The following is a 25,181-nucleotide window of genomic DNA, read 5'->3' on the forward strand; positions in this document are numbered from 1 at the left end:
GAATTTTTATTCAATTAATATAATTTCTCCCTTTCTTCTTTAGTGCTAAAAACTACACAATGGTTCTTTAATATTTAATTGAAGATATCGTTTTACGGGTTTTAGTTTAAAGGTAACCATAGCACAAACACATCCATTATTAACTGCCGAACAGCAGTGTAGGTTCTTGGGGATCCTCTTTGGCTTAATATGAGAACCCCTGTCAGCAGGAAACAGTGCTGGTATTGTTGGTAAGCGTGACAAACTGGCAGATCCAATGGGCACTACAGTGGAACAATGCAAACTGCTTATATCGGTAGAAGAGAAGATGTTTAAGAGCGAGGTGAAGGCGGAAGGCGAGAGGCTGTCGAGGAAGGTTCGGTTCCGCGTGGCATCCTCTCACAGCGGGAGGGTGCTGAAGGAGGTCTATGCTGATGGGGAGGCCACTGACTCGCTGGACTCTGAATATGCCAGTAGCTCGGAGACCGACCAGACCAGCCGTCTGAGTGAGGTGGAAGGGCAGCAGAATGGACACGTCGGGTCTGAGTGTGATGAGAATGAAAACGAGCAGGATGACTTGCTTATTTTAGTCAGAGCTGCTAAAGAGAAGGGCTTTGGTACAAAGCGAGTCAACATTCTCAGCAAAAATGGCACTGTCAGAGGTGTCAAGCACAAAGTCAGCGCTGGTCAAGCCCTCTTTGACAATCTGTCAAAAGTATTTCAGGTAAGTGATGCAGTACAGCTGGCTCTAGGCCCAGTATCTGTCCCTTTTAATGTTGCACGTTATTCTGTTCCTTTGTCCAGATCTCTCTCTTTGACAATTTCTCAGGATCTGGATTCAATTCTGCCTCCTCCCCTTTGCTGGCTGCTGGCTGCTCTTTCTCAGCACAGTCTCATTGCTCTTTCTGGCTCCACCCTCCAAGCTGACTGCGATATTTTTCTGTCAAAATTGACCTAAAATTTGCTTACGAGCACTGGGTATACTGTGCTTCTCACGTCAAGACCAGGAAAGAAACAAAACAGAGGAATTAACTGGGGCTTTACCAAAGATCTGTATAGGGGATCTGTACAAGGATGTGTCATGTTTCCACCTCTCTTGTATTAGTACTAATGAGTTTGCAATGCTATCTACTGTCCCCTACATGTAAATATGTATACTTTTAAATTCCATTGTGTTTAATCTGCAAAGTAGATCAAATTAAATGCAGGATGGCAGCAATGACTGTTTTCCCACATGAAAATTTCAGAGGAATGAAATCTTAGTCACATTTATTAATTTATTAGTCTCTTTTATTAATGTCTGATTTCCATTCATTTTATTGAAGGAGTAGAATATCTGTATTTGAAACAGTATGTGCCATGCTGACCCCTTAGGCAGAGAAATACAGGCCTCAGAAAATTCAAGATAAAGTTCTAAAAAATTTAGTTCATATATATAATTTATCTACATAACTATTCAGGTCTTTTAGTCATTAATACTCAAACAAAGGAACAGGTATGCAACCAAACTCTCTCTAAAGTTTGTTAGAACCCAGAATTATGATGCTCATTTAAATTAGCCTATAGTTGGCTTCAGTGCCTTCTTTTAAAATAATTTATGCGGCTTTAAATCATGGGGAATTTGATATTAGTAACAATGGCTTTTTGTATTAAAATTAAATATTCTAAAAGTTCTTTGTTACTTTGAAGCTAACTCATTTCATAATACTTTAGGAATGGCTGTGGACTAGCATTCTCTTTCTTCTGAATATGAACTCACCCCCTATGCTGTACCTATTTTTTTTGTCAGTACTGATGTTTCTGCGTGAGATGACTCTTTCTTCAATGATGAATCATCTGTAATGTCTGTGGTTTGTTCTTTATATCACAGAGCACTCAGAGAAAGCACTGCTTTCTTTCAAGCTACTCACCAAAAACTTTGCCCTTGAGTTCCCCGCTCTGACAAACTCACTGGGGACTTTTTCTAATCAGATATGAGTTAAGAAGTGTTAGCCGGGACATGTCTGTGTTCTTCTCCCACCTTGATTCCAGACCCTGCTCCATGTTATTTTCCTACAAGATCTTGTTTCCTTAGAGATAAAGTTTGAAGTGTAGTGAAAATGGGCGGATGTTTGCATATCTTTTATGTCATATTGTGATATAATTTTCTGTGCTACGTGGTGAGCACAGAGAAGAGCTAAACAGAGAAGTTGTCTTTGGGGCTGATTTGGAATGGCCTGATCCTGATTTGAAATAAGATCATACTCTGTCTAGCTACAAATGGAGTATAATTTTTTTAGGATAACATTGTAAGATAATTTCTAGTTTTCTGTAAGTATGTTCCAGACAGTTTATTGTGCAGCAATACCATGTAGAGAGCAACAACAATTCTGGATTCAAAAATATATTAAGATAGAAATATGTCACTGTAAAAAGATATAACTCAAAATCCCTTGATCTGGGCACTTTCCTAAGTTCACTTGATTATGTGAGAACATCTACAATTACATGTTTTGCTTCCCTTGGGTAAGCAACAGCAGATGTATAACAACAGCTAAAATGTATATGGAATCTCTTATCCTTGATGAGAGCCTGTTTCTGCCCCTTTGTTGATTCAGCAGTAGATGACCTCATCATACAATTCTCAGAATCAGTGTCAAAGCAGCTATTTGTAATCTCAAAGTATGTTCATGACCTCTTGACAATCCTAAACTGAGTACTGATAAATTCTTGAATGCAAACATTTATTATTTAGTTTTAATAGATCACTTATTAACTAAAATATGTATGCAAGAAGTCAAATACTTCTAGTATGCCTGTGATAAAAGCATTCCTACATATTTTTGATATTCCATTGAATACTTGTCTTTTTGACTAATTTTTCCCCATTTACTAACTACAGCCTTTCTACAGAATTGGTTTAGACAGCTCCTTCCCACAACAGTCTCATGCAGAAACCTCACATCTTCTGGAGTTTTTGGGAATGTGAATACTGTGAGGCATACAGGCAGTATTTGTAGAGGAAAAAAAAAAATTGTTATTCTATGATACAAGATTGGCCTGAGAATATATATATACCACCAAATAGATGTGCAGCCCCAGCTACATCTTCCTGCAACCACATGCCAAGCACTTCCATCACCAGCACAGCCACTAAATTCCAATTTCAGGCATTTCTTAAAATGAACTAGGTCCCATGCATTAGCCTGGCCAATGACTGTCTCTGGACACGAGCTGCTGTGGCATAGTGACAGTAGGAGCTGCGTCTCCCTTCCCCCTGGGAGGAGCCTGGGGAGCCCAGCAGGAGCATCCGTGCACAGCTGTGGGGCACAGGTGTGGGGCACAGGTGTGGGGCAGAGAAGCATGTGCTTAGGGTAGCATCTCTGCTCCATGGCAGGAAGTGTTAGGGACAAAAATGCAGGAAGACGCCAGCCCCGTTTATGGGGAACAGTGTCTTCCCCATAGAAGACCTTTCCCAGGTCTTCAACCCCTCCAGCCTTTTTCTTCCAGGGGTGATGCCACAAGGAGAACATTCCCATAGCAACCATCTCCTGGAGCAAGTAGGCTGCTGGGGCTCCCCTGTGTCCATCCTGTCCCACCACCATGCCCATTCAGCAGCCAAATCCACCTCACTTGGGACCTGAGGGGTGGCCTCAGTTCATTTGTACAGGCTGACACTGCAGTGCTCAGATAGTCAGAAATATTTTATCCATGAGAAATGTGCACGGTTCAAAACCCTGAAAGGACCATGAGCTCTTGGTCTTCCTGGTCATCCACCTTCTCAGCATGAATGAAATTATCTTAATTGAAATATTAAATCTGACCACACTGGCAGTTCCAGAGCTAAGTAAGTGACCTTCTGATTACACTGGGGCATAAGCTCTTTCTCTGAATATATAAAGTAATTATTTTCTTCATGTAACTAAAGTGTTTGTTTTCTAATACTGAAACCTGGACATCGTTTAAATATGAATAGGTTTGAATGCATCCTATATTTTCCTATATGAAACAGAACATAAATTATTCTTGTTTCCTTGAAATAAATTTAATTCTTTTCATAATTACTTTGCGTGTGTGTATGTGTGTCTGGGTGTCTGAACAGGCTGTCCCTGTGATGGCTTCCAGGCGATGCAGAGCAAAAGTCCTCGGGTTGCCCAGTATATTGCTAAGTAGTGCAATGTTTTTTTCATGTGAGACTTTGCTGTGCACAGCAATGGAGCTCAGCCAGAGCTTTCACACAGGTCTCCTCTCATTCCCAGTTTCATCATGGGTCCTTTCCTCTAATCCCACACTTACACACTACACTGGCCTTCCAGTATGCTCTGAGAGGACACTTTCTGCTAAATTAGCTACAGATCTCATTCTCAGGCAGGGCCTGCTGACATCTGTTATGGAAGGGCAGGCCTGGTTAACAGACCTGATTAATGCCTTTCTGAACATTGCATGAGAATGGATATGGGTGAAGAGGGACATAATGTGTTTGGTCTTAATGATATTTTCCAGTGCAGTATCACAGGTAGAGCTAGCATTTAACATTACAAAGTGCAAGTCAATATTCAGCCAGATAAAGGATTAGCTTATTAATATTTAGAGGGAGAGATGGGAAGGAAGAATCAGATAGAGTTAAGAATCAGATAGAGTTTGTTAAGAGAAGGAAAGCTCCTGGGGTGGTTAGATTCATTGCCATCTCTGTTTGTTAGTGATCTGGAGAAGTGAACACACTGCAAGACATGCAGATCTCACAAAACCAGAAGGGATGGCTAATACCAAGCCACAGAGAAAATAAAATGAAAGACAGCGACAAAAGCAACAGTCTTTCAAAAAAGGCAGGCGCTGAAAAGTACTGATAAGAATGTTTCTGGTGTAACAATAAAAGCAAAGGCCTTAGGTTGGGTGGCACACTGTATATCAGTCCATCCTCTGAAGTGTAGCACTGCAATCCCCAAAACTATGGGCAGAAGATAGAGGAAGATGTCTGTGGTTTTACTGGAGAAGTCATGATGTAACTTCATTCCCCTCCACGTTTCTTTGGTGGATGGTCAGTGTTGGTTGTGCTCCTGATTCTCCAGCATCATTGGACTCTCTGAACTCAAAAACTTATGCCAGGACTGGACTAAGTTTGTTAGAGGCCTCCTGAGCTTTCTCTTCATATTCTTATCCATAGACACTGTCCTGTGACTCCCAAACAGGCATAGGTCGCAGAAGGAATTGACATGCTGGATTCCCAGTACCTGTCCATAGCAATGGCAGGGAAACCTTCTCATAACCTAAAGCCACAGTTTTTGCCACCCCAGTGAGTTACCTTCTCTGAGATATAAAGTTCAAATGTTTGTTCTTAGTGTTCATGAATCTGGAAAACTAAGTATTGAGCAGTGTAACACTGAAATCCACCTAAGAATAGGAAAAGTTATAATTACAGAGAGTCAAATGACTAAAAAAAAAAAAAAAGTTTTTTTTTTACAGAAAATTAGTGTTAACAGGTCATCTGGATCACTACTGGAATGGTCAAACTGTCTTTTCACCTCCTCCTTTGTACCTTCCTAAGTACTTTTATCTTCAACCACAACACGTGGGACGGTGATTCAATTAATTCAGTTGATTACATGACGGCTAAAAATGGTCATTTCCAGAGCTGGTTGCTGAACAGCTACACTGATTCAAAAAGACAAATTTTCAGGTCTGTCAGTTTTTAACAGGAACCTGGGGTTGGTTTGTACTTAGGATATTAATATTGTTATTACATTGTCCTATAAATCAGCTCTCATATTCTCCTATAAATCAGCTATAAAGCACCAAACAAAGGATCCTTAAAAGAAGTCTGTATTCTTGAGACACTCAGAGCAGAGGCAAACCCCATAGACAGTTCAGACAATTAAACCTTTCTGCTCAGTGTAAATATATGGTTCTGCTTCAGATAAGCATGTACTTTGCTTCTGAAATCACACTTACATTTGCAGATGAGTGCAAAATGTTATAAAACTGAACTGGCATTTCCCCACTGGTTGTACTGTTTTTATTCATTTAGCACAGGTAGACAGGATCACAAAATGCAAGGCAACCGAGAACCAGCCTTTGTGCATTTTGCATCAGAAGTCAGGCATCAGTAATGTGATTGGTGCAGTTTTGAACCTCAACAGGCTTATCTGTGCACACCAGCCCTCCCTGAAACAGAGACTGTATTGACACTTCCTAGCACTGGTCTGTGAACACCCTTGACACTTGAGTCTCATGCACAGCCAGACTCTGGCAGGAGCAGGATGGGAGCAGCAGTGGGGAGATCATTTTGCACTTTGTTTTCACCTTCTCCCTTCTGCTGATAGAAAGCAACTTCTAAGAACTAACTGGTACTGAATAGAGATGTCTCAGACTCACCCCAGCTGGGGTCTAAGGACCTGTGGTCCAAGCAGATTGAGCAGCCTGTATGAAAAAGCAGAGCTGTTGCCCTGGGCTGTGAGGGACAGCACAATTACATTTTTCGCTCTGTGAAGTCTACACCATGTGGCTACTTTCCCAAGCAGAGTGATTTATTAATAAGTCTCACCCTCTGGCTTTATTCTTTGCATAACAAAGGGCAGAGCGAAGAAGATATGCTTATACTGCAGTGAATACTTATGTATGGAATACATATATGTAATATTAGAGTGAACCAAGACTTTAGGTATAGATTCAAAAAAAATAGGCTTCTGAATAAGGACTTACAACTAAATTGATTTTCCAAACCCCTCTTTTGTTGCCACCTTGTCTCAAAGGCAAAAAAAAAAACAACAAACAAACAACTTTTATTAATGAAAATTTGACTAATGATCTGCCTTGGCCATGTGCCTCATTATCTTGGTATTGACAAGACGTGACAGGTACCTCCTACTCATGTCCTGTGGGAACCACAAAATAGGCGTTCCTTTGCTTGTCTCACCTTCAGGGCTTGATGCAGTAGGTGTCCTCTGAGCATGCCTGGTGGATCGGATCCTACACAAAATATACATAAGCAGATGCTGCTTTGTTACAAAACGTGTCTGCAGGAGGCAGTGGTGGGAGTAGTACTTTCAGTTAAGCAGTCATAAGACAGCATGAATAAGTTGCTGGAGCGTGAGTGGGGGAGAGGCTTGCTGAGTCTCAACTTGTCATCCCAAATACTATACTTGACTCGCATTTCTCTCTCTCTCTCTCTCCAGTCTTACACATTATAAGGTGATGGCATTACTACAGCAATAAAGTGTCCTAGAAAAGCTTGGAACCTGTGACTTACTTGTCAGGGACAGGAGGTAGAGAGCAGACTGAATCCAGGTAGACATGACCTGAGAGACTGCAAGTAACCATGTTCTGCCACTCTCTGCCTCCCTTTAAATCTGAAAAAAACAACCAACCAAACAAATAAACAAACAAAACAAAACCAAAAACATTTGCTTTCTTTTTGAAAGAAAGAACTAATGTGCTTGTTCTCAGGCAATGAACACAAATGCCATATGGAAAAAAGTGCCTCCTGGTTGTAGGAAGTAGTATTCCTAAAAATATTGCCCTCAGGAAATTGTCTGAGCTGAAAAGAATCATAAACTTAGAGAGTATTAGGGGGAAATACCATATGTATTTTCTATCCTCTCTTAATTATCTGTCTGGTAGATGACCTGGAATACTAGATAAACACTGGTGCTGAGCCCAGTTGCAGCTCTAGTATTCTTACGTAATGTCACTTTGCAGAGCTGCTCAAGAAGGTGCTCAGCCTTTGAATGAATGTGGAAAATGCCTCTTCTTCCTTTAAGCTGGCCTTATTGTTGATTGAAAAAGAGTAATGTTAAGTAAACTGCTTATCAAAAAGTTCTTAGGATATTAGTGCAGAAGTTCTTTCTGCTTATTCTAACAGTATGATTTTTTTTTATTTTTTTTTCTGAGAGTTGGCCTCTTACAACAGAGATAGAATGATGAACTGGTTAAAATTAAATGTTAATCAGCAGCAATAACTTTTTTTTTTTTTTGTCTATGAAGCTCAAATCAGTAACTCAGGAAGACAATTAGGAAAAAACGACTTTCAAAGTATTCTTAAAACTAGGACCATCAAGAAGAATTTAGGTTATTCTCTCTTCTTTGATATGGTACAACACGCTGCCTGCTAGCTCATTTGCTGTGTCCTCTTGCCAATAGATATCTTCATCCCTTTGACACAGGGCAAATGAAGTCTGTGGAACACTTAAAGCTGAAAGTTGAAATACAGTTGTCTACAAATATGAACCATCCTATATGCTTAGTTACTAGCATCAGTCTTGTTTATTTAGATCTAATGATTATGTGCAAATAAACCACCTTGCAACAAGACATTTAAGGGTCCTTATTGTACGTCTTAGGTGATGTATATTTTAGTTACATTTGCAAACATGGAAGCAAATATTTTAGGGCTACTAAGATGATTAAAGGACTGGAGCACCTGTTGTATGAGGACAAGATGAGAGAACTGGTCCTGTTTAGCCTGCAAAAGAGAAGACTGAGGGGAGACCTCATCAATCTGCATAAATATATGAGGGGAGGGTGTCGAGCCTGTCTTTTTTCTGTTGTGCCCTGTGGCAGGACAGGAGGCAATGGGCACAGACTGAAGCACAGGAGGTTCTGGCTGAATATGAGAGGGCACTTCTCTACTGTGAGGGTGACAGAGCACTGGAACAGGCTGCCCAGAGAGGTTGTGGAGTCTCCTTCTCTGGAGATATTCAAAACCCATCTGGATGCCATCCTGTGCAATGTGCTCTAGGTGATCCTACTCAGTATGGGGGTTGGACTGATGACCTTTAAGAGGTCACGTCCAACCTTCATTCTGTGATTCTGTGATTTTGCTAGAGCGGGCCAATTTGTCATTAGTTTGCACAGCGGTACAGTTGTGCAATTGTAAAAATATATTAATGATGTGGATAGAGCTCATTTATTTCAAAAAATTTTAGCTTCAAAGAGTTAGAATTTTTCTTCACCTTAGCGGTATGGTTCTCCAGGTGTGTACTGATGTTTTTCATTTCATGCCATAAAAGGCATTAACAAAAATACTTATTAACAAGTTAATTACATTACGATTCCATGTAATTTACAGATCTCAGAACTACTTCAAATCTGAATTAGGATTTACAAACCCTTTGAAATACCAGTATTTGCAAAGACTAGCTAGTCGACATTAAATGTACACATGCTTTATTGGTACTCTGTTACAATGACCCAAGTAAAGTGTATTTTAGTAGTTGACCAAAAACACATTTCAGGAGTCACCTGCTGCCAATTTAATTGTCATGTATGTGTCATCTCATTTCTTAAGAGAGAAGAAGTGAAGCCATGTTTCTTTGCAGATAATGTTTGCTAGACTGTTCTGGTCTGTCAGCAGCCTGCTCTGACATTTGTCTAGTACTGTCGACAGTTTATTACACACTACACCAACACAAGGTTTGTGATTAACAGTTTGAAAGAAAGAAGTGGTTATAGAGATACTTCTCTTTTTGGGTGGAACTTTAGCCTGTGGCTGTAATGTTCAGCAGCATCATAAGTTTGTAGCTAAAGAGCAATGAAATATGCTTAAGAATGTAATTTGCAGCCAGAAAGAAAAAGGTTTGACTTTCAGGCATGAAAACCCCTCTTCATTGCAACATCCAGTGCTAGTTATTACAAAGCATAAAAGTTAAATCTTGCTAAAATTTTCCACATCATATAAGGTAAATAGTAATTAGGATAACATCCCTAGCCTGTTGATTTTGAAAAGGAGTAGGAAAAATACAGCTTCCCAACCAAAGAGGCAGTCTTGTGCTTTTGCTTGGAACGGTTAGTCATATTGTAGAGAGTTGGCCACAGTACAGGTCTTTACAACCTCCGTCATACAAAGCAACAGAAATGGTCACAGATGAGCAACTGGAGTCAGTGAGGTAAAGACTTATTTCACACATGACAAGAAAGATGACAGAAAAGCCATCTATATTGCTAGTATAAATTGTGGAAAACATTTTAACAACTTTAGTACAATTTTGCTTTGGAACTATATCTAGAGACACCATCCATCAATAATGTCAGAGAAGTATGTCTTCCATACCACAGAAATGCCACATGAAAACTCACTCTTCCTTCCCTTGTCACAAAGAAATATGGGAAAGCTTACTGGCCAATAACTGCACAAGTTGATAACAAAATGCAGTGTTATCTTCCGCACTGACAAATCAGACAATGCTGGTGCAAAGGCAAAAAAATATTTGTTTGAGATTGACCCTGGTAAGATATTTGGAATGCCACTGATTGCTAATATTTTAATGAATTTTAACAGTTGTGCAATATTATTTAATAAAAATGTATTTCCCCATGCAACTTGTGCATGTGCATCGGAAAGTGGACAGTTTCTAAACCTGCATACACAGTTGCAGATTTTAAAAGAAAATATGTTCTTTTCCTGCCCAGCTGCTCACATCCTGCTCTTGATGTAGTGCACCTAAATGCAAAGGACTCTCCCTTCCCACACGGGCATCAGTGAAGCATTTCATTGGTATTCAAGTGCAGAATGCCACAAGAGACAGGAAACATTCTTTCCTGATTAAAGAAGGGAATAATGAGTGATTTAACCATTATTGCTAGAACTCATTCCATCTATTGCAGATCTTAATCTGCATCTTGAGAACTTCCCTTTCCAGGTATTGGCTGATGTTTTCAATCAGATTTCCAAATGTGTAATGGAGAAGTCATTTGTTCTTCTAAATCCCACCATCATCCAACAATATTAGCAGTTCCTTCCAACAGGCAGTTTTATCTCAGCTACTCTTGCAGCTCTCTTTTAAAGTCACAACAGATAAAGGCAAGAATTGACAAAGAAAAGATGTCAAGTGACCTTTCTGACCATTCTTTCATCCTGTATCAATTATCATATTAGTAGAAAAGTATGTAGCAAACAGAAATGTAATCAGTATGGAGTCTCAACATTGCTTGAAGATGTGATACGATATTAGAATAAGTGTTCTCACTGTGGGTTTTTTTAATTATTTTTTTATTTTTTTATTTTTTTTTAGGGGATTAAATAATACCTATGCAAAGAAGACAGGGAAATGTTGCTCTAAAAGAAAAGCAGATAGCTAACTTAAATCACTCCAGCATCTCCATTTCTATTCATATTCTTTGACCACAACACATTTAACTACATGACATGATATAGATTATATCCCTATTATAAGTACATTATTATAGGAAAATATAATTTTAAGAATAAAAATGTATTTTTTATTTTAAAACTATACATCTCTGGACCAAATTCTGCTTTTGACTAGAGCATAAAGCTGCTTAAACTGTCCCTGCTAAAAAATTTTCACCAACTACAGATGTGATTTACAGAACAACTACATTGGCAGCTATTTGCTAACAGGTTGGGGTATTCATTTGAAGCATACAACCTGTTACATTCTGATTTTCAGACATTTTATCTATTTAGTTAAAAAAAGGACAAAAAAATAAAAAGCCTACAACTTTTTTTTTTTATTTTTTTTGTCCAACAAGAAACCTATAACTGTTCTGCACTGAGATATAATCTACTTTTCTCACACAGAAATGATGGATGAGTCATCTGTACCTCTTTACATCAAAGCTAGGAATAACACTATGGGTTATTCCAGGGCAGAGCTAGTATATTTATGCTGTCTAGGAGTTGCATCCTCTTTGTCTACATAAAAATATCCATCTCTGCCTTTGGTTTTGGAATCCATTCAATAAGAAAAGGAATGATGCACCTTATGTGTTCAATGCACATGGCTCTTTAATTTAAAGAAACAAAGATTGAGTGTGTAATGAGTAATTAACTACTCAGAGTTTGAAGATGAAAGTACCAAAGTACTAGATATTATTAAGTAATGAAGATATAGCTGAAAGCATAGTTCCAATTATGTTAGGTAATTTAGCAGGGAAACAGGGTCCTTTATCTCTCAGTGTTAATACAGAACTAAGTAGTGCTATAACTTGAAGACATTCCTGTTCATCACTTCCGTGTATTGAGTGATAAGGCTCTCTGTTGTTGTGGAGCAAGGACCGAGTCAGCACTTCATCAGCATTTTGTCAAGCTAAGCATTGCTCAACTTTGCTCTTTGTCTCATTCAGAGACTTGTGGAACATTCATTAGCGGTAGCAGGGTGCTTTGTGGTCCTGGGGGTGAGTATGCTCGCTGCACACCTGAAAAAATTATTTGCATTTTCTTTGACTGTGAAGTACAAATGACAACTTCAACTCATTACAGAATAGCCTGTTTTTATCTCAACCCAGATGAGTAATATCTTCAGGTAGTAGTTAAATTGTATAGAACAGTGGGAAAGAAAAAGGGAATCATTTTCCACATCAGTGGCAGAAGTTTGGAAATGAAAGTTATGCATGCCAGGAGGGTGCTGGTTTCCCAGTTTAGCTCAACATTTCTTGTGAGTTTCAAGATGCCAGTGCATCTCATTCCAGTTGCCATTCACAGGAATAAAGTAAAAGATTAAATTACTTTTGACAGAAAGTTTGTTATCCACCAAGCATAAAAACTCCAGGGTATATCCCAAATCAAAGTAATATTCATTCAAATTTTTCCTCTGGTTTTCATAGAATAATTTAGATTGGAAAAGACCCATAAGATCATCAAGTCCAGCCATTTGATAAAATAGGAAGGTAAATTGTGAAGAATGGATTACAATTTAGAATTTTCTCTACTGATGCTACTTGCAGTTCAGAAGTGGCACCAGCAACTTAATCCATTTATGCTATTGCTTTCTTCAGCTGTTCTGAGTGAGCAGTAGTTCTGTTGTGTAAGACAGACTGATTTTTGATCAGTCTGTAATTGATCGTAATTAAAGGTAAATTTTCAGCTGACTTAAATCTAACTGATAAGAGCTTTCCTTGATATTGGTTTGTACTTACACAGTATCTTTAACACTAGAAAAATTAACCTTTTCAGCACTAGTGCAATGTCATGGACTATTGCATTGTTTCCTGATTTTTTTATTTTATTTTATTTTTTTTTTGTGATATACTCAAGGCAAGTCTTAGGAAAACAGAACCATTCACCACACAAAGCATAGGTTGGCCAAGAAGACAGAAGCATATAATATCATGACCAGGTTCCCACCTGATAAACAGTTTGTTATGCAGTCAGCAGTGTGATGAATTACATTTGAAAGAAGCTCAACAGGCTAGAGTTCATTTTCATAGAGCAGTAATGCCTTTTAATTAAACAAACTGTAACTGACATTTGGGAACTGCTGGAAGAATCACTATGTGAGCAAACTGCACCTGGATGTGTTTAAATGTAAAATGATTGTCAGAGATCCATGTATGCATTATTACACTATTATTAGCATCTATCAATCTCTCCAGCAGTGTAAGGTTACAAAGGGGATATTTTAGAAAGGATGAGTGAGTGACTGGTGAAAGATAGGAGAAAACAGAAAGAGCGATTATTTATTCAAGCAGAAATCAACCTGCCAAAATAGGAAGGAGTAGCAACCTTTTCTTTTAAAATTCATCTGCCTGCCAGAGAACAATAAACAGGGTTTTCCAAAGCTGCTGCCAAAAAGAAATGGGCTGGAGTAGACACAGTCATTTTCATGACAGCAATTTGCTGCTGATCAACACAACCCTAAAGTATGAAATGTTCCACTGGGGGAAGCAGCAGTGATTACAGACAGATGGGACCAGCATGCTCAAACCAGGACTCAGAGCCATGCTGTTTGCTGACTTTTTCACATGATCTGTGCTCTAAAACAGCTTAATCTTTATCTGCCCACCCTCAGAAAGTCTTGCTTTGCTTCACTTCTGGCTAAGGCCATCCTTACTTATAGGATATTCTCAAACAGGACACAAGCTGTACAATGGAGAGACATGCTCTACATGGAGAGACAACTCAATATTCAAATATCTTGAACAGTGTGATAAACATAAGCAAGAATAAAAGCTGTTTTATTTCTGAAGATAGGATTTGAGACCTAAATCTGTTTAAGACAATTAAATTGTGCTTTTATTTTTCGTTTGTTTGTTTTGTTAGTAATTCAGGGTGACATCATGGGAAGTGTAAATAATCCTTAGAATTAACCCCAGCATTTGAATAATTAGCAGAACAAGATGCTTCTACTCATGACGGGTAATCATATTTGAAAAATCATACTCATATTATTAGAAAGCAAGGCCCTAAGGAACCTTACAATGTGAACTGAGAGTAATATAACATGCAAGAAAAATAATTAGCAATTCTAAATATTTTGTGAACACAGACAAATATAATCAACTCTAGATAAGTTTAGCATTTCTGTTTGGGCAAGTGGTGAAACACAAAAAACTAGTCACAACTCTTTCAAGTTGACTTACATGCTCTCTTTTATTTTCAGCCCATCTTCTTGTTTTGACTAGAACCAGAAAAAAAAAAAGGCTCAGAAAAAATAAGCACATAAAATCAGAGTGTTTTTTAAACTTGAGAAAAATTGCATTTTATTGAAACTCCATTCTCATTTTAATCTGTACCTCCCTGTTCCCAGTGATAAGGAGATAAAGGTGAAATGAAGAGAGAACAAATGTTGAATAATAATTCTTTTCCATACTTCTAGATATAACTTTTAGTACCAAGTAGTATCCCATAAACGTTAAGCAATAGGAAATTAAATGGTGTAATCTAGGTCAAATCTTCTTCTAAGAATAAAGACTAATTCTTAGATATCCAGGACTTGTAAATTCTTTAGAATTTCATAATTAATATTAACATTCTTTTCATGATCCATCTGTGATCCATTGTTTGAGTTCTCTGGTCTTCCACACTATTTACAGAGGTATCTTTCGGTAGGCAGATGCTATGCAGCTCCATTCATACATTCATACATTTTTCATTTACGGATGGCAACATTTCTCTAAGTGATATGCAGTAGAGCAGTAGACATTTTTTTTTTTTCTTTTTCCTCTCTTACAGTAATTAGTTTCTGTTTCCAAGGTGCTTTAGAGAAGTAGCAATGATCTTCCAATTTGCCTGTTCTCCGTTGTCTGTCAGCAGACACAGAAAATTGGTAGGAATGATATGTTGTGAACCACCATTTCTGTTTTCACACTTTATTTGATTTCCCAATTTTCCAGATATTTAGAAATGTTTATATCTTTTGCATGTCAAACGAATGTTGCATAAACCGTTATGCTGTTCTGCCTCTCTTTGAAGTAATAAAATCATAAGCCATCACCAAGATAACTTAATGCAGTGAAAGTTCATGCTAAAAGACTTCCAAATGATTCATGAAGCAAAATAATGTTATACAATTTTGTAGGCATTAGGGCTGTATACAGGCATGTCACAACACAAGCTATGTCTTCCAGAAATAATGTTCTTGTAGATACAGGAGGTTTACAACTTAAAAATACCCATATTTTATTCTCCTCTATGGGGAATTTTCTTCCTAACTTTGTTGTATCTAGAAAAAACTCTAGAATAATTTTCAACTAGGACTTCAGTCTGACAACAAGAGAATTTGAGGTTTTGGAAAAATTTTGCAGCTACAACATTTTAATTTTACTATTTTTTTTTTTTTTCTCCTCAGAATTTCTCTAGCACAGCCTACTTCTTAAGACAAACTACTCAAATTTAATTATTATTTCTTTTATAGAATAACAACAATGTGAGATATATATGTATACGTATATTTATGTTATGTATATCCAGAAGCAAATCAGAGAGCTTATATCTCCTGTAAGACTGTAACATAATTTTGTAGAACTATAGATTTCAATTTCCTGATCCAGCAAATACATCAAAGAGAAGTTGTTTATAATGCCACTCAGACTGTTCAGCTGAAAGCCATTTATCAAACATAGCAGATAATCAAATGTTAGTAAAATTAGCTTATAACTCTTCTACCACTGCACCTGTAGAGAACAATTATTTCCCAGGTTGTATGTAAGGTTACAGTTAACTACAATAAATCTTTCAATATAAAATAGGCACATAAAGGAACATGACATATCTTATTGCCAAAGAAAATTATTGTTAGGACAGGTGTTGCTCTCTGCATGATGTGTTCTGTATAGGTTAATGCAGGTATTAAACATGTTCTTGTTAAACATACTCTAAAACATATATTAGAAGTAAAACATATTTTGGAAATTGTAGCATTTCCCCAATGAAATTTTGTTTTACTGGAAGAAAAATCTCTTAGAAGTTAGTGCTGCTCATTGTCTCAAAAGATCCACTTTGCAAATGTTATATTTGTAAGTAAAATAATACCACCGCTCTTGTATAGGAAATCTTGGTCCTCTGAAGTGATTGATCAGGAAAGGTAAGGTAAAGAAAGTTTAAAATAGGTGATTTAAGTGAGAGCAGTTTTAAACTTTCTTTACTTTCACCTTCCCAAACAGTTCATTTCAGAGATGATGTTACAGTTAATTAGTTAACAAATGACAGAACAAAACTGTACTATACAATGGCACAGCTATAGAAAGTTGAGAAGCTATCGAGCTCTTAGCGAAGATGAAGATCAACATCAGAAAAAGCAAGTGTACCTTCCATTTGCTTTGAGGCCACTTTGTTCACCCAACAAGCAAACACTGTATATAGTAAAATAAACACACTGAGAAACTGTCAACTCAGGTGAAGTCACTTCATGGATATGCACTGAAGAAAATGATGGTCCTAGGGTTGCAAAATCATTCTATGAGACTTATTTCCAATCAAGTGATAAATATTTCTCCTTATCATAATGAATTCTAGGAACTACTGCAGTTTTATTCAGTTTATAAATTCAATGTCTTTCACTTGGTGCACAGCATTCTTTCCACCATGTCTCCTCATACTGACATGAATCCCGGTTGTCAGTTTGGACTGGCTAAAAAACTCCAAATGTATCTATATCATTAATCAAACAAATTGATATAAAATAATCATCCCAGAATGATGCTTTGTGTGGTTTATGATAATTGATATACTCAAAGAAACTAAAGTGATCAGACAACACTTAAACTCTGATTTTAAGTACTACTTAATTCTGGAAACATCTGTCACTAGAAAATCATTTTGTAGGTGAAATCATAATAAGTGTGAAAGGTTTCAGGTATCTGTTTCTGTGTAAGATCCCATAGCACACTTTGTAAATAAAGGGGAAAGTGTTTCTATACCTTGCTGAAACTTGGTTTGGATATTACCTGACTACTGACTTAAAATTGCAGTAGAAGTTCTTGGCTATAAATAAACATTATTTTTGAATGGTGATTGTATTGGTTGATAACAATTTTCTGATATTAAGTTCTGTGGATACTGCTGTATCTTAATAGATAGTGCTGTAACTTAACAGATTGCACTGTCTGGAGTTAAGTGCCAGATGTTTCCACTGTGGATGCAGTCATAAAGACTTTGTACTGGCAGTGGAAGTTTCAAAACAATTAGCAGTCTAAAGTCAGTACAGGCCAACTGTAGCAAGGTTACTTGTGGGACCATTTGTCTAGCTCTACTACTTTATTATTTCTCTTGTGCAGTCTAACACTGTATTTATCTTGGTGTCTTTATTATGTTGATGAGTGGAGAAGGAGATGCTAAGAAACAATCACAGAGATCTCTGCAACAGCTTTTATATATATATATATATATATATATATATATATAAGATAAGATCTACCAGGCTGATGAAATCTGTAAGGTGCAGAAGACAAACACTCATCTAGTGTAAACAACTAAACTTTTGCCTGTTCTAACCTGTCCCATACCCCAGACTACCTAAAAGCAGCTGCTACAAGACAATCTAGGTACAATTTTTCTGTCTTCAGGCCTCTTTCACCAAAGCCAAGAACATTTGAAAGCATTGTATGATGTTAAATTATTGTTGGACACTGCTACCAAAGAACCTTTTTCAAATAACTTCTAGTGCCTCGTGTAAACTACTGAGGGCAAATCTATTTTTGGCTTCTTTTGCTTCTTCCCTTTCAATACTTGTGGGCAGTGAAACTGTGCAACAATGAAATCCTTCTCTTTTCTTGCAAACCCATTCAACATTTCCAAGTGAGACTTCCCAGAAACTCTCTCCCTGTTCTTCTGGAAGGATTTCTTGGAGATGTCAAATTGGTAAGCATGAAGAGAGAGAAATAAAGAGTGAGTGAGCAAAAGAGGAAAACAAGCATTATGTCACAGTGAGGTTTCTTCCAGGGAGAATTTCAGGATAGATTAGAATTACTCAGAGAAATTATTTTTTTTTCTAATTTTCAAAGGCCTCATTTATTCCTATCATATGCAAAAAGGAATAAATACATTAATAAGAAAATACTGATAGGCATCCCAAAGTATGATAAATAACATCCAATTAGGCATGGACAGACACTGCTCTTTTTTTTTTTCCCCTACAAATTTAAACACTCTATTAAATTTTGCACTGGCTGACTTCCTTAAGTAAATCAAATTATATTTTATATATTCAAATATATATTCAAAATATATTTTATATATTCAAATTTTATTTATATATATATTTTTTTTCAACCAGAGTCAGTGTAATGCTGGTAGCAGGCAGTTTTGGCTTTAGAAAGCACATGCAAACGGAGGCATCAGGGTATAGCAGAAACCACGAACCTGAGGGAGATAACTTGTTCTGTTAGCTGGAGTGGGGTCACCTGAGAGCAGGCTGTATGAGTGCGTGCAGGAAGAATGGTAACAGGAACATTGGGAGGTGAGCTCAGATGTAGTCTTTGTACTTCATGAACCCTTCATGAACCCTTCATGAACTTCATGAATAGCTGAAGCATTACAAAGAGCTGGGAGAAGCAGGGTCACACCCTGTACTCCACTGCTGTGATATTGCAATTATTTTTTCTGGTTTGAAGTGAAAACTCTGACACCTCCTGCACAGCAGTCTGTGCTGGAGAGTATGTGGGAAGACCTACAGTGTCAGAAAAAATGCTATGTTGTGTTATTTGAGGAACAGAAAGGGTCACAATGCACATATACATGGTGTGAGAGGGGTTGGACAGGCCTCTTTTTTTTTTCTTTTTTTCTTTTTTTTTCCCCCCATAAAATGGGGCTTGGGATTCTTTTGGAAGAAAGGAACTATATAAAAATCACATGTAACATTATTACTATTTTTGTTATTTTCATCTGAAATCACAATATTGACATATGATCTGAGAAGTAAAAATGAATTACAGACCTCTGTAAAGAAACTATACATATGCCTTAAGCATAATGAAATCCTGTATCTATTTTATATTGCTGTTGATGAGCAATTTTGAAGATGCCAGCTTTAGGGAGGTAAAAATGTGCTACTTTACAATCTGCACTGTATGGTGGATGTATAGGCAAGAGAGACAAGAATTGCCTGGGAGCTGGAAGATTAAACAGTTCAGTTTCCTGCTGGATCTCAGCCTTTCTCTGTAACTGTGACCAGCTCCTCAGAATTAACCAGCCCAAAACTGAAACAAATAAAAAATTAGATGTTTCATGCCTGTTTTGGAACATGCAATCAAGCAGAAGAACAGGTTCTCCTGTACCGCTTTTGGAAATGGATATATTCCTAGGGCTGCTGTTTGTGGAGGAGAAGAATGCCAGAAAGTAGGCAGACAAAAGACACACAAGTACTTGTGCTATTTTGAAAACTGAGATAAACAGTGACTGAACCAATTTCTTGAACACAACAAAACTACTGTCTGTGTTTGAGACTGTTCCAGTCTCTCTGTCTACTTAGTTTAGGGGTGCAGCTCTTGATGCTGTCATTTGTAAATTGGTATTGATACATCTTATCAGCCTACTCATGGTTATGAGTATGATAACTGGTGATATAATTTCACTGTTGCAATGACAGGGTGTCACAAACTCCAAGTCCTACAGTCATGGTCCCTGCAAGTACCAAACCAGATAAGAAAAAGTGTAGTGCTATCAAAGTGATACTTTTAAGTGAAGGTCAGGACATGATTTGATTTGAGTATATGACCTGCTATGTTTCAGAAAATTAGTCTTTATTTTACAGTGCACTACTAAAATGCACAGATTCTTGTATTTAATAAAGTTCGAGTTCTGAATTTTCCCAAATGTTGACATAGTGCCAGGTCCTTGAAGACAATGTAAACAGAACTACCAGCCTTAACATAATAGAGCACTTTAGAGAGTGCTTAAATTAAAAAATAAGTGAACGCTGTGCTTTTGCTGCATAAGTCTATGGAGGGTTTGAACTACAAACAGTGAAATGGAACGGAATGTGATTTTGTACTGAGAGTGCACACCATGGCTGTTTGCAATACCTTCAGTATGCATAAACAGACCTTACCTGCCAAGGAAAAATATGTTATTTTGGAACATGAGATCCATTCATTGCAAGAGGTCTTATGTCCTGGGAATCAATGCTTTCTGAAAAATGCCATTACATCTTTAATTTGAAATAGACAACCAACAATGACAGACCAAAGGGACTAGTTCACAACTCCATTAGCACTGTATAATGCTGTAGAGTTTTCACTAGACCACAAGCCTTCAGTCTCCAGCCATCTCTTTCAAAGAACGTTACACATCTTCATCTAAAGAGTGTCCTGGTGTTTTTCATTAAATACTATGCATTTTGGAAAACACATATGCCCTGAGGAAATGTCATGTAAAAAAACAAAAACAAAACAAAACAAAAAACCATTGTGGTGATTGTTTTTTGTGTTAACTTTTCAGAAAGAACACATTTATATTAGTACACATTTAGTACAGATTTTGGAAATCTTTTAAAAGTCAAAAGACTGTGCAAACTTTTCAATCTTGAAGAAATTAAATGTTTATTTTGTTTTCTGCTAAATTTCTTCAACAGTCAGTCATAGTTGCCATCCCTTTTGAGTGTAAAATAAAAATGAAAATCCAAAACAAATCATAATTAGAAAACTACTGTTAGACCACAACTTTTCTTGCCAATTTTTGATACTGATTCAAGCCCTAAGTTATGCAATACCAGTTTTGAATTGAACAGCTTAATTTAAAACTTGTAGATATGCAAACATATATAAATTATATGCGCATGCATTCATGTATACATATATCTATATATACATCTTTTCTCTTGCACAACATTTTCTTTAGGTTGCATTTACTCATTGAAGCATCTTTTGGTGCAGGGTTTGTAATGTACTTTAGATTCCTTCTTCAGCCAACTTAGTGGATAAGAGATACTTTGCTGGTCTGATAGTATCTAATTACAAAGCCAAGAGGTGCATATTTCAGTAGAACACTGTGAGATGTTGAAAGATGATATTTTGAGACAGAGAAGAGCATATCAGCCATTGATTTAGGTCAATGAAGCAATTCACTATTGCATGAATAAGATTAGTTGAATGTTATACCTGAACATAGTAAAAATCTTTTAAAATCTCTTATGTGATAAAGGCTGGCATTAAAATTTGGGCTTTTGACAAAGTATTATACAAGCCCATTAATCTTACCAGAAAAAGATTCTGTTTTTACTAGAATTGAGTTGCTCATATAAAGTAAAATAGAGCTGCTTTTCTTTGCTTGCTTGTTTTTTTTGTCATTGGAAACAAGTACTTTAAAAGTGCAAATTTTCAGGTGACACCACCATTGAAATAAATTATATATGAGTATGAATATAAATAGATATTCTTTTCACACCAATGAGATTAAAATACGCATTTATACTTCTGTCCAGAGGGAAGATTAGAAAAAAAACAAAAACAACAAAAACATCCCCTGATGACTTTCAAAGTGTTGCTATCACAGTTTTCTTTTACAAGCAAATGAAAATGAGGCTAACAACATGGATATTCCTCTCCCTGCCAAGCTTGTCTACTCCCTTGTACACATGGTCATATATAAAGGCTTTCAGAAAAAAAAAAAAAAAAGGAATTATAACTGTTTAAGAACAACCCCAAGGTCCACCAGTGGTCCTTACACAAGTAGAAAACTGTCAGCTTGGACCACTTCCTCTGCTCTGAATTTGACCAGATCCCAACTGCTGCAAAAATATCCATGATATGAATTTTGGTCCAAAGAACCACTCAAAGTCAGCAAGGCAGACATAAAAATGTCATAAAAGATATTAAAATCTTAGCCTTAGGAAAACAATTCATGACAAATATGCTGAAGAAATAATCTAGTATTATTGTTCCATAATTCATTTTATATTTTTCCCTCACAAATAGGATTGTGAGTGCTATCTACGCAGACTGGAGTATTGGTCAGGGCCAGCATAGATATGTGATTAGCAGAGGAACACGGACTTTTTTTGCTGCTACTTCAGTTGCAATGGGATTTTGAAGCTAGGGTTAAGATACATTGGGGCAGATCTGAGCCCACAGACATCTATGGAAATTTTACAATGTATGAATTTAAAATACTTTCAGAAGTACCATGGAAACTCCTGGCTGTTACACAATATTTTCAGAGCTATTGAGATGTCTGTTATTATTGTTGTTGCAGCTGTTGTATAGAAAAAGTAAATTCTCAAATACATTTTGAGTGTGAGTCCCAAATATTTCATGATATTTGTGCAGCTCCAGCAATATGCCTTGCTTAAAAAACAAACAAACAAACAAAACCAAAGTTTTTGTTTGAAACAACTTGGAGATTTGTATATTCCATAACATATTTGCTGTTGAGTACTTTCATTGGCTACCAGGATTTCTGTTTAAAAAAAAAGCTTCAAAATGTCATATATTAGTGACCTTGTCTCTGCTTTATTGTTTACTACATTTTGTTTCACCGTCTGTATTTTATGTCATATTTCTTGCATTATGATTTCTACATTTAGTTTGTACTGCTCTAAATTTGTTGGTACCCAACACATTGTTTTTTGCTTTTTTTTTTTTGTTATTTCTGTCTTTTCATCTCTTTTTCAGTCTCCTACATCCCTTCTTTTTGCTCTTTTTTTTTTTTTTTTTCCTTTTTGTTCTGAGAAAAAAAAAAGAAAAAAAAAGGCATAGAAAAGGCAGCTGTTCCTCAATCACTTAGTGGCATCTGTGTCATTAAGTCATGTAGATTATGTTGCTGCTGTTGCTGTCTACTAGATGGTCCCAAGCCAAATTTAAGCTCTTCAGACTGACACAATAAAACATCCTATGACTTTGGATGCTTCTTTGGATGTTGGTAGCACAGTGTTATTAACTTATGAGCTGTAAGTGATGCAGAGCACTGAAGCTAAAGCAGGTTTATTTCCATCTGCAGCCTCAAATCTCTTCCTTGACAGTCTTTCTCTATGGACACCTTCTCTGAAGCACACTCTTGGCCCACGTGCAAGAGAATTTCTTAATTTGTTACAAAAAGTTGCTGCTTCTGGCCAAATGGTTTTCATAAGCTACAGGTTTCAAGGAGAATCCCAGTTAAGTATAAGAGAATGGTCAATGTAATTCACTCCAAATCTTTTGGTTTGTACATCTGTCCAACTTCCACAGCCTAAGAAAAATTTTGTCATGCCCATTAACCTGAGAATTACCTTCTGTTTAAATTCAGCTCAAATTTTCTATGCAAGTATGAGTCATACAAGATGATTTTAATTTGAAGTTTGTTATATTAAATTGTAATATTCATTTTTAAAATTGCCTTTCTATTCATTTGCTTACATTGCTTGCCATTTATTATATTTTTGCAACAGTTCCAGCCTAGGAAGTTCCTTTTCCTAGGAAGGAAAAGCAGAGGGTTCAAACATTATTCTGCTGATTTATTTCAAGAGCATATTCTGTCAATTAAACGTTACAGGCTGTAGCTGTTGAATTGGATAGAAAAATAGAAATTAACATAGATTCTCATTAAGGAAAAAAAAAACACACACATGTAAATCCCTCTAATTATCTTTATTATTATTATTATTTTTTAATTACCAATGTGGTTTAGGAAAGGTGAGAGGAAGGATTTTCTCTGGTATGATAAAGTCCTGCCAAGGATAAATTATGTGCATTTTTAACAATGAAAACAAGGTATTTGATAAAATTTCCCTAAAGAATTTTTTAATCATCAATGCCCTTGATATTTCTTCGCAGAGCAAACAAGAGCTTTTCTTCAATGCCACATCAGGTAAAAATAAAGGAATAAGTGTAAAAGCGACTATGTGTACACACCTTCCACTTGATATCTTTCCAGATTACTTTACAACTTTCCATTTTTCCATGTCTTCAGCTGCTTGTTTGTATGCTACAGGGACACCACAGCCCTGATGCTTTGCTAGATAATGACTGTCTGTATCTCTTCTGCCAGCCTCTGCTGTCTGGGAACAAACAGCATTAAAGATTAGAGCTATGAAGCAACACGAATTTCAAACTGTTGAATGGTTTTCCACTTCAAAATGTATTTTCACTCCAAAGAGGAGAAAACAATGAGTATGTGAAATTATCTTGTGAAAGAATATTTTAAGACCTCCTTTTGGTTACTTCTGCAAAGGATGAACTCATCTTCCTTCCATGCACAGTTACTACAATATTTGGAAGTGTCTAAGTAGATTACTTGTCTTTTAAGCAGAGGACAAGCTAATCCTTTCACTTGGGATGTGTGAATAATATTCTGGAGAAGAGTCAATTTGCAGTAGAGATATAACAGATTTTCAGCCCAGAAAAAAAGACTAGAGAAAAGTAGCTCTCTTTTTGTAACATTATTTATAACATTTATTTTTTTTCCTAAAATGAAAGCTCTGAATTCTATTCAAAGAGAAATAAATACTGATGTACGACAACATGCTTCTTTCCTAGGATGGGAGATGGAAAATAGGTAAAATACATATATCTGCAATTAAACTTCCAGTGATCTGTAAGTGATCTATAAAACTCACGTGTTCTTCTGAGAATTCTTTGCTGTACATTGAACCATGTAGAAATCTTTTTAAATAGAATATGCTTTCAAAGAGACATTTTTCTTCAATTTAAATAGTAAGATAAATCATGACCATATTATTTGACAAAATCTCCAGTGGCTTCTACCCAGTTTTGTCTTTACAATTATTACATGACATGGTTCAAAAGTATCTATACACCCATCAAGCTTTGCTTTGCATAGATTGCTACAGTGTATTATAGGTATCTTTACTTATTATTTTCTAACTTGTGGTTTTACTCCTGGAATAGCACTGAAATAATGAAATTTCCTTTGCAATATAGTATAGATAACCTTGGGAATGTCGTACTAACTTTTAGAAAAGCAAGGATTTTTGTTATTCATTAGTACTTAATGTCTTTGATTAGAGCAAAGATTCTCAGGATTTTTTTTAAAATGTACTGTTCTCTCTTGGACAAAATAACCCCTGTAGTATTTACACTCCATATTTTTCCTCATTGTAGAAATGAAGTATGAGGTA

At 36.6% G+C, this 25,181-nt stretch overlaps 1 protein-coding gene across 1 annotated transcript in view; it reads left to right on the forward strand.

Annotated features, from left to right (window-relative positions):
* The first annotated feature begins 292 nt into the window (after positions 1 to 292).
* GRXCR1 (glutaredoxin and cysteine rich domain containing 1) overlaps positions 293 to 25,181 on the forward strand; it is a 36,666-nt gene continuing 11,777 nt past the window's right edge. Inside the window, exon 1 of the mRNA XM_068679312.1 lies at positions 293 to 703. Coding sequence (XP_068535413.1) covers positions 308 to 703 — 396 coding nt within the window. The 5' untranslated portion in view covers positions 293 to 307. The remainder of the gene's footprint in view (positions 704 to 25,181) is intronic.

The sequence above is a fragment of the Anas acuta genome, chromosome 4 (genome assembly GCF_963932015.1).
Source record: "Anas acuta chromosome 4, bAnaAcu1.1, whole genome shotgun sequence".
Classification (NCBI taxonomy): domain Eukaryota; kingdom Metazoa; phylum Chordata; class Aves; order Anseriformes; family Anatidae; genus Anas; species Anas acuta.